Raw genomic sequence first — 11,610 nt, 5'->3', positions numbered from 1 at the left:
AACTAGGTCTAATGAAACCCTTATGCAACAAATCCTAAAGTTGCATCATAAGCTTCTTCATTTTCATCGTTGCTAATTAGTAAGGTGCTTTCGTTATAAGTGTGGTTCCTGGTAACAAGTCTATCCTAAACTCTACTTGTCTATCAGGGGGGCAATCTAGGAAGATCATTAGGAAAGACTTCTAGAAAGTCGCACACCACTAGTATCCTTCGTATCTCCTTCTTTTCCTTATTTTCATTGATTATGAATGCCAAGTATGATGTACATCCTTTGGAAAAACATTTCCTGGCTTTCATCAGGGAGATGATTCCAGAATTAACTCTACGTTTTTCGCCATGTACATCATACATGGTTCTTTTACAGGTGGTTTAATCATTATAATCTTCTTTCTACATGTGATGTCGGCGTCGTTTGCACTAAGCCAATCCATCCCAAACACTATGTTGAAGCCGCTTAACTTAAGGGGAAAAATTTCCTCATGGAATTTATTCCCATTCAAGTAGATGAAAATTTTCTTTATGCAATCACTAATAGATACGAATTTGCCACTAGCAACTTCTACTACTAGAGCATTATCTAGTTTATCTACAGGGAATGCTAGTCTTCTACCAAATTTATGCGATATAAAGGATAAATTAGCTCCATAATCAAACAATATATTGGTAGGAAAATCATTTACAAGAAAGTTACATGAAGCGACATCCGCTTCCTCCCTCACTGCTTCTAGTGCCATCTGGAATGCCCTCGCCTTAAGCTTCAACGACATATTAGGCTTTGCAGCCTCCTTCTTCAACGGATAATCCTTCACAATATTCCCTTCTTCATTACATCTTTAACACACCCTTTTGTTGGATGTACACTCGTTGGCGTAATGACTATTCCTTACGCACTTGAAACATATTAACTCCTCGCCACACTTCTAAAAGTGCTTCTTCTTGCACTTCTTGCACCATTTTGCTACTCCTCCACCCCCACAATTTTTGGAACCAGATTTTGAAAATCTGATCTTCTTGTTGGACCTTGAAGATCCATCAAACTTCCTTTTCTCCCCTACCTCTTCTCTCTCCAGACCATTCTCCCGAAGTTGGGTCTCCATATTCTTGGCTGCTTTGACAGCTGTCTTCAAAGTAGTTTCCATATTTACTGTTGGATCAAAGTTTGTTGGTAGTCCGTTAGAAAACCTCTCTATCTTGGAGAGTTTGGTGGCGACCAAGTAGGGGAATAACTTCATCTTTTTGGTGAATGATTTGGCATACTCATCAATTCTCATCTTTCCCTTCTCTAGGTTCTGAAACTCGTTGTTCATGTCTATCGAATCAACCTCTGAGAAGTATTGCATCTTCAACTTCTCCAAGAATGATTCCCAAGACATTCTCAGGGCTTCTCCATATGGCATTGTATCCGCCAACAACATCCACCTACTTAAAACCCTGGCCTTTAGTTGTCTAACTACAAGGATGGTTTTCGGCTTGTTGCTGCAGTTGCAGCTCTCAAATACCATCTCCATATCGGAGATCCAATCCATAATCTCTACTGTCTTTGGGCTTCTAAAAAGACTTAGTGGCTTGGAACCCATGAAGTCCTTATACTTACACCCATCCTTGCCAATCCCTCTGTCCGGATTGTTTCTCCTTACCGCTCGAGGTTCATCTTGACTCACAATCCAACTATAATTTCATTCCTCCGATTGCTCCTCTCCAATCCCTTATTTCACAACGGATGCAGTAGGTTCTTTCCCATTCTCACGGATTAGCTGCCTCATTTCCTTTCTTTGTTTGGCTAATAGATCCTTAAGTGTTTCCATAGTGACATGTTCAACTACTAGTGCATCTTCGGTTGCATGCTCAACTACGTAGGGCTCGGGCCATTGGTTTCCGTTAATGTTTCCTAATCTATTGTGTGTTGTCACCATGACGTTCTATACACCAAATCAGAAGTTCAATGTACATTGACAAGAATTAAGATGGGGAAAGCTCTATTTACGATAGACGTATAAATCTCCTTGTCACTCCGAAAAGTTATATGTCATTTCTAATATCGTAATTAAACGTTTAGAAACCCGAACACATAAAATTTCCAGATGCGGTCGGCAATAGACCATAGATCCGATCAAATAATAGCAACCTAAAGCATATAAGGCATCTTATAGCTATAACATAAATCATTTAGCGCATAAAAGTAATTTAGGAATCCTCCCTAAAATAAGCTAGTGCTCGTGTCTATTCAGACATACTTCTTAAATATAGCACACACTCATCTCACAATCATCGCTTAACATTCTAAGTTTAAGTCTAGAAACCCTACAAATTCCTAGTTCACTTAAACTAATGCTCTGATACCAACTGTGACATCCAATTTCACGGCCAGAAAAGCTCGATTTTTTTTATGCTTATTTAAAATTAGAGTATCCTTTTTGAAGAATAATATTGCGGAGTTTGTTCCCAAAATCATGATAATATTATTATCAAAGCATTTCTAAAGAAATGTATTTTATTTAAAAACCTTGGGATGTCATCGTCAATATAGTACATAAGCATAAACGGAAATAATACATGCCCTACAAACATCTATTATTCTACCGACCTACAATCCATAAATCTCTCAGTCTGCTTATCACACATGTGCTCTCATTCCACTACCTGTATTACAAGAAATTGAATGGGTTAGGCTTGGGAACCTGATGAACACATAGGGTTTTCAACCCATAATAATTATATTCTTTTAATTATATATTTTCATCAAATCATTCAAACCGATTACCCATTCCCGTTATCCTCATTTTATGTCCCTAAAGCGTCTAATTGAAGGGACATATCCTAAGGATCATCTTTGGGATAGACAATAATGCTCAGGGGATTCCTTAGAAATACATGTCAATAAGGAAACCATGGGGGAATGGAGTACACTTGGTGAACACTTAGTTCAAAAACACCTACAGGTTGCAAGCCTAATAGCCTTCCACTGGGCTGTCTAGAATAGTTTGTGGTCGTTATCTATACTCCGCTAGATGACTAGATCAACTTTAAAGTCAATGCCTCTCATCATCTATTTCATCTTTCATTTCTTATCATCTATATCATCTTTTATCTACCCATCTTTTCCCAATATAGTTATAGGTATAAAAATATATGTACAGTTTGAATCAAGTAAAACATGTATAAATCATTCATCTAACATAGATATCAGGAACACAGATAACAGACACATATATCGTGTAATTATCTTAAATACTTCATATCTATGTGTGAGACGAAAGTAACTATGCACTAACTTGTTAAAGTTATAATTCAAAACTCGGACAGTGCTTCGCTACTAGCAACTAACTTTTCCTTTGATGTAACCTAGTATCATTATCGCTAAGTCTTAGTCTAACATTTTATGTGTCTGAAAATAATACCGATAGTTCTATCAAATAAGGACCAGCTAGGTAGGACAGTTGGGAGGCAGGGCCATTTCAGCGTATAGAATTTCTAAAACCCAACAACCAAGCCAACATGAATGTTCTAGACACCTTTCCCGTAAGTAGATCATTCAGTATAATGACATGGAGTAACTGATAGTTCTTATTTATAAATTCATAACAACGACTATGAATAGAGTGTAATTTAACTTATAGGGATTCCCTAGATAAAATTTTGGAAATTGCACTAGAGGAAGTTCGGGGTGATAGCTACTAGATGTCGGCCTCCTAGGGACCTCAGAACTAGCCAAAATACCCTAAACTCTAAGAAAAATTCAAACAAAAGAAGTAGAAATCAAGAGAGAGAGAGAGAGAGAGAGAGAGAGAGAGAGAGAATTGGATTTGTATGTGGAAAGAATGAACATTGAGAAGCTATTTATAGGCTGAAATCTCAAGATGCACACCATGCAATAGCCATGCGCGCCGCACACATGGTCGATGTGCTTGACCTGGTGCGGTGCCACGTGTCAGATTTTGGCTGGTGCTACGTGGCGGCTTCTAGAAGCATGCACGCTGTGCACGCATGCGTGCAAATTTTCTGATATACAAAATTGTGTAACTTCTTCATATGAGCTCGGTTTTTACATTCTTTATATCCACAGAAAACTCTCAACGAGATCTACAACTTTCATTTAGATTCCTTCGGCTAATTTTGATTTATTTATTTTACATATTCTTAGACTGTTAAAACTCGTATAAAATGCATAACTCTCTCGTCCGACGTTCGTTTCCGACTGTATTTATATCGTTAAACTCCTATTAACGAGATCTTCAATTCTTGTTTAGATCGTTTTGGCTAAAAATCGACCAATCTAAAATTCGATTTCTGAGCGGTATACTTCTATGCTGAAACTTCGAAAAAACATAACTTCCTCTCACGAAGTCAGATTTGGATGTTCTCTATATGTACACTCTCGGTTTAATGACTACTACGACTTTCGTTTGGATCACTAAGGCTAAAAAGTAATTTATCAAAATCTCACTTTTTATGATATGTAGAACCGTGTTGGTTTAATCGTGAAACTTCAACGGGTCATAACTTCTTCGTTATAAGTCGGATTTAAACGTTCCTTATTTCTACGGAATCCTTGTCACGACTACTTCAACTTTCTTTAAGTATATTAGGTCTTATTATTATCCTATTTAGACGTGTATTTTATTCCAGTTTTATTTTATTATAATAATCACATAATATAAACATGCAACACATAATATTCACATAATTCTCCTCTATTACATCAAAACTGTTACATCATTTTATTAATGCCTAGCGGAAAACACGGGCATTACACATGCCATATACTCGAACCATGTGTTTCAATGCTAAGAACATAGTCTTCAAAGTGTAAAGCCCAAACTTCATAGTCAACAGGAAAAAGAATAGGAATCCTAAGAGTTGATCCAATACTACTCGGAAGATTGAACGAAATCGAGTGAAATTTTCTTTAGACATTTTCAAACAAATTTCAAACAGAAAAGAAATTAGAATCACATCTGTAAACTAGAAATGAGTTTCAAATCGAAAATGAAAGATTTGAACAAAGAATTTTGGATCAAATTACAAATAGAAGTTACAAAATGCGAAATCGTTCAAAATTACAAAGTAGAAATCTGAAGAACACGAAGAACTTCGAACGAAATTTGATTTGAAAAACAGCTTACAAAATCTCCTACTCTGATACCACTTGTAAATAATTTAGGAACGATAGATTCTAAAATAAAAACATCATAAGAATAACAGATAGATCGAGAGGACACAGGTAGGTAAATAATATATGATTTGCATTAACGGTTAAAATAATAATTCGTTACAAAAGTGTGCAAAACAATTCTGTCAAAAGTTACCCATTCTATCTAACAAGTACTCCTATATATAGGAATCAGAGAAGTACCTGAAAAGAATCCTAAGTCGACAGTTTAGAACTACAAACCTAAGAATACATAAACTCTGAAATCGGAAGATAACATTTCGTAACAGGTAAAGACTCTATACAGGACATACAATTGCGAACAGGCGTATACAACCTTGACATAACACATGAACAATTACTAACAACGCCACCATAAAAGACTTACACTCATATCTTTTATCCTTTAATAATGACACATACTAATTATTAACCACGCATAATATAATCTAACATGACCATAAATTACTTACATTCACTTGATTTGTTACATTTAGTATGTGGCTAAATGATACATAAGGACACACTAATAAAAATACCACCATAAAACACTTACAGTCACATCTTTTATTCTTTTATCATGAAAAATACTAATTCTTAACCTCACATAATATAATATAACATGACCATAAGTTACTTACAACCACTTGATTTGTTACGTTTATTATATGTCGCTAGATGATACATATGTTCATACAAACAATTTGATGAGAATTGAGTTCTCTAAGATCGTTTAGATTCGTAACAGATTTAGACAAACATAATAAAAGCAAAGAACACACGATAAATCAAACAAGAGCTGAATGATTAATATGCTCCACCTCAGAAGAGCTCGATAAAGAACTTAGACTGTAGAGGTGTGCTAGGGTTACAGTACAATGAAAGGAATAATAATTGTCAAGCGTGTAGAGAACGATGCATGCATGCATCTTATATACTAAACCCTAATGACATAAACACGGCTGGACAGGCCCAACCCGTAATACCAATGGACTGATGTAACAAGCCCAATGACGCAACTCTTTGACCCAACACAATTCATGTGACCATCGGTATTACTTTTAGCTACATTAGATTTCTATACGTGTTGCTAAATGATACATATGGTCATACAAAGAATTCATGTGACCATAGGTATTACCTTTTAGCTACATTAGATTTTTATATGTGACAATATATATACTAATCGTCTCATCGATAACCATTACGATTTTTAAATGTGGCGAAAATAATCCGAGATTTTACCAATGATAATTTTCCACACTTTATAACGAAATCGACACATTTTTTTAAGAAATGTGGCAAAGCTAATTTTAAAAAATGTGGTCGTAGGTCAAAATTCTTGTAGTGTGTCCTTCCAAAACTTTGTATCAATCCTATTACCAATTTTCCTTTTGATGAAAGAATCCACCATATCCCCTCGTTTTTGAAGCCTAGATAAAGAAGTCAAAATCCGAGCCCACGATCCAAACCCTAGATTAAAAATTCTATCAGACCCTCCACTTGAACCATACAATTCCTTAATCACTTTCACCCAGATAAAGTTACCATCATACAAGAATATCCACTGCCATTTTTGATGAAGAGAAAAGATAAAAAAGCACCTAGACTTTCAATATCAAGACCATCATTTTTTGGAAAGATCTTTATGTCCAAGAGTCATTATAGAAATATATTTCTTAATGACATATGATCCTATTAGGTCACACCTTATATCAAGTTATTGCTTATCGATTATTTATTAGAGTAATTTGATTATTAATAAATATAATCAACACTTTTATTTAATTGGAAAAACAAAATTTTATGGAATTAATAATTTACCAACATATTAGGAATTATTATTTCTAGGAAATAATAACAAAACAGAAAAAAAAACTAGTTAAATTCATAAGGTATGAATATATAAGTTTTGTCAAATTAAATGGACATTTGGAGTAACAATTTAGTTCATATGAAACTACTACTTAGGCGATTATGTAAACAATAATCAACTTTGACTTTAAGAAGAGTCAACGTCGTGGGTTTGCTAGGCATGGTTACTTTGAGTGTTAGACTTTTTTCTTCCATCCCATACTCTCTTACACTTCAAGTACTTGGACACTTAATAAGGCATGGTGCTTTTCTTGAATGTCTAAGTATATAAAGGAGAGTAAGAGACCAAAACTACCAAGTTTTGCAAGACATTTTTCATCTCTAAAGGGCTGTCAATTTCGTGGTTATGATGCTCTCATTCCTTCTCTTCTTTTTGCAATTTGGTGCATGAACTACGTGCTTATATGTTTCTTATCTTTAACGTTTATAATGTATAAACTTGAAGGCCTAAGAACAACATATACACAAGTGAAAACTAGCATCTTTGGTGGTTTATCCTTGCTTGGTGGATAAGTTATAGAGAACTTCTTCTTTTCAGCTTCATGTCATCTTCATCAACCTCCAAACTCCCATGAGAATCAAAGTCTTCAAAGGTTGTAACACTTTTTCCTTATTTGGTTGTTGATAATATTTCAATTCTTTGCAAAATGATCTTTGTTGGGTTAAAAATAGTTATAAGTCTATTATGTTTTTAGACTTTCGTTGTCGTTATTATCATTTCTTAAAAAACGATTTTGAATAAAACCCAACAATTGGTATCGTAGCCATTTTGCAAGCTTGGTTAGATTATTAGATTATTTGGTATAATTTTTGTTTTTGGGAAACATGGATGATTTTTTTTGTAATAAAAATCATAAATATTTTCTATGACAAATTTATAATTGTTATTTTTTAGTGACAAAAGTTTACATGCATTTTTTGCCACCAAAAGTCGTCTTAGAAAATCAAAGTGTTCTTTTAAATAAGTTTGAGAGTGTATATATATATATATATATATATATATATATATATGTGTGTGTGTGTGTGTGTGTGTGTATGTGTGTATGATGTGCATAAACTAGACATGGACCTCTTGTGATGTGTTTATGTTGATTTGTTAATAATGGTTGTAATATTTATTTATTCATATGGTATGGAATAATTAAATACATAGTTTTAATTTTGTTTATTTTTGTAAGTAATAGATTAATTTTAGATATAGCTTATTTTTATAAAAATGTAACAAGAATAAAGATGATGACCATTTTGAAGATCAAAAGTTTATAAACTTGATTTTATCAAATTTGTATATACTTTCTACCAAGTGTTGAAGCAAGTGGGAGCATGAAGACATTACAAGAATATTTTTGGTCCCTTTATGTCCCTTAGGAATGGACTTTGGCATTTTCGTGATGACTCACAAAACTGATAGGTTTTATAGGTTACAAAAAAAACATGTGGCATAAAAGTACTGAAATCTTAAGTTCACATGCAACCTAATTGGATCTATGTTTTCACTATTGAATGTTATAATCTATGAACATCAAATAACCCTATGGAAACCCTAGTTTAATCGAAATTCACAATAGATTTAGGGTTTACATACCTTTTGATTATTCTTGTAAATAACCAATGAAATCCTTCTTCAAAAGCTCTTGGAAGCAAGCACCAGAAATCTCGTGCCTCTGATGGTTCACACCCAAACCCTAGCAACTAAGGAAACTTGAAGAGAGAGAGAGAGAGAGAGAGGAGAGGAGATGATTTTCGGCTATTCTCTTGCGTGGAGGAGTCGCCGAAAATATGAAGGGTTAAGTCCCTATTTATAAATGCACTAGGAAACCCTAGAAACCCTAATTTGAATATAATCCTATTATTGCATATTAGGTAATTATCCAATCTCCTAATTATCGTCAAATGATATTCTAGAAACCCTAGAATATACCTCAAAATGTCAACCACTTCTGGAAGGTTCTGGAAACCCTTTTTCAACTATTGAACAATTACAGCCTAGGTCCTTGCACTTTTAATTAATCCAATTAATCCCAAAATTAGTTCTAATTAATTTCTGATTAATTCTTAATTAAATAATATTTTTTATAATTAATATCTTATTCTCATAATATATTAATAAATCATTTATTTCTATTTATTAATCATATAATAAATCAATAAATCTATCTCTCTCTTGAAAAGTCATCATATTCAATTACTAGGTTTGTGGGAAACCGAAAAGGACTTTGCTAATAATTCAAGTATATACCAATTTAGTTATTGTCTTAGACACCTAATCCAACAGTCTCCCACCCGGATAAGCCTATAACCACAATTGTCAGTTTAACTTCTAAATTAGACAACAAAGGGTGCTTCCCAAAGCAACTCAAGTCTCTGATGTGATCAGACATCGGCCCTAAGATAAGTGATCAAATATTCCTTCGTTATACATGATATCGTATGGACACAAGACATGGATTAGAATCAATCTCATTTTCCAAAATTCTATTTCTCGATTTCTCGATTTGTGATGACCACATAAGACTTACTAATTAAAAACATCAATTTAGTCTTGGTTGAGTCCAGTCGCTTTTCCCGTTAGGTCAAAAGGAACGAATAAACTTTGACTTATATGTTTGTATCCTTTACTCACCAAATCATACATGACACTATGTTTTATAACATCATGTTACTCACGCATTTTCGCAATGCCAATGCACGACCAACTTTTAGATTGCAACTCGCGTATCTCCGTTTTAAGAATATAAGATATTATCGTCTCATAAATACTCGTGATAGAATCCATGAAGTAATTCTCTGAGCGTGGGTTCCAATACTCAAAATCTCCATTTTCTAAGTACTCATGAATATTGTAGCAACCATTGCAATGTCTAATCTCCATTGACAATCTACAATCAATTCATGACAATCTTAATCCACTACTTACTTCCAAAAGTATGAGCGAATGTGGAATATGAATAATTAAATCATTTAGGAAGTAAAACTTGCAAATTGAAACACAAGAATAAATAATTGACAAGGGCAGTAAACAAACACATAAATAATCTTTATTATTCAATTACTAAAATCAAATACATTTATTATGTTACAAGTTTCAAACTAATCATCTAACTACTAAAACTAATGTCATATCTCAAACCAATGCTCCTAGCATGCTGATTACGCTTATAAATGATTGATTTCTGAGGACACTATCTTTACCAGGATATGACCTTCTTCAACTCTATGTCTAATGTAATGGTATTTTATGTCGATATGTATAGATTCACCATGATCTCTTGGTTCTTTGGTCAAAGAAACCGCTCCTTCATTATCGCAGAAAACTTCTATTGGGTCCTGAATGGTCGGAACTACTCTGAGATCGCCGATGAAGTTGTTCAGCCTATCCACTTCCTTTGATTCTTCACTTGCTGCTATGTACTCTGATTCATAAGTAGAATCAGCCACCGTGCCTTGCTTGGACCTTTTTCAAGTAACTTCTGCACCATTTAATAGGAATACCCAACCAGACTGAGAACGAAGGTTGTCTCTATCTATCTGAAAGATGACATCACTATACCCACTCACTCTTAACATATCACTGCCACCAAGGACTAGAACCATGTCCTTTGTCCTTCGCAAATACTTGAGAATGCTCTTCACTGCTATCCAATGAGCACTGTCAGGATTTACCTGAAAGCAACTAACCATGATTAAAGCAAAAGACACATCAGGGCGAGTACATGTCATAACATACATGATCGATCCTACAAGAGAAGCATATGGGACTCGACACATTTTTGCTCTCCCTTCATTTGTACTTGGCCTTTGAGTCGTACTCAACTTGGCATTGCTTTGAATATGTAGCTCTCTTTTCTTGGAACTCTCAATACTAAAATACTTTAGTACCTTATCCAAGTATATACTGCGACTGAGACAAATTAGTCTTTTCTTTCTATCCCTTAGAATTCTTATCCCAAAAATATAGGTTGCCTCTCCCAGATTCTTCATAGAAAAACAGTTTCCAAGCCAAGACTTTACTTCTTGCAGAGTTGGAATGTCGTTTCTTATGAGAAGTATGTCATCAACATACAATACTAGAATGGTCACTATACTCCCACTAGCCTTGACATACACATAAGACTCATCCTTACTCCTAGAGAAACCAAATTATTTGACTTTCTCATGGAAGCAAAGATTTCACCTGCGAGATGTTTGTTTTAATCTGTAAATGGATTTCTTAAGCTTACAAACTCTATTAGGAAACTTTACATCTACAAAACCATATGGCTGACTCATGTAAACATCTTCAGCCAACTTCCTATTAAGGAAAGCTGTTTTGACATCCATCTGCTATATTTCATAATCATGAAAGGCAGCTCTGGCGAGCATTATTCTAATAGACTTTATTTTGGCCACTGGTGAGAAGGTCTCATCATATTCAATCCATGGGGTTTGAGTACATCCCTTTTCAACCAGTCGTATCTTGAAAGCGTGTACCTTTCCATCCATGTCGGTCTTCTTCTTGAAGATCCATTTGCACCCAACTGTCTTTCGACTTGATACATGATCAACCAAATTCCAAATTTGGTTATCATACATGGAATTGATCTCACT

The 11,610-nt window shown here is 34.4% G+C and overlaps 1 protein-coding gene across 1 annotated transcript; it reads right to left on the bottom strand.

Annotated features, from left to right (window-relative positions):
• Window positions 1-295: 295 nt before the first annotated feature.
• Window positions 296-766, bottom strand: LOC145121709 (uncharacterized). Its single transcript, XM_079057416.1, has one exon. It carries the CDS (start codon window positions 764-766, stop codon window positions 296-298), a length of 471 nt encoding a protein of 156 aa, XP_078913542.1.
• Between the last annotated feature and the right edge of the window lie 10,844 nt (window positions 767-11,610).

This window comes from Lactuca virosa, chromosome 6, assembly GCF_052849685.1.
Source record: "Lactuca virosa cultivar CGN04683 chromosome 6, Lactuca_virosa_CGN04683_v6, whole genome shotgun sequence".
Classification (NCBI taxonomy): domain Eukaryota; kingdom Viridiplantae; phylum Streptophyta; class Magnoliopsida; order Asterales; family Asteraceae; genus Lactuca; species Lactuca virosa.
This window is presented reverse-complemented; position numbering and strand designations above follow the sequence as displayed.

Excerpts from the sequence above, each read along its gene's own strand:
- LOC145121709 (XM_079057416.1), bottom strand. The coding sequence starts at position 766 with ATGTCGTTGAAGCTTAAGGCGAGGGCATTCCAGATGGCACTAGAAGCA.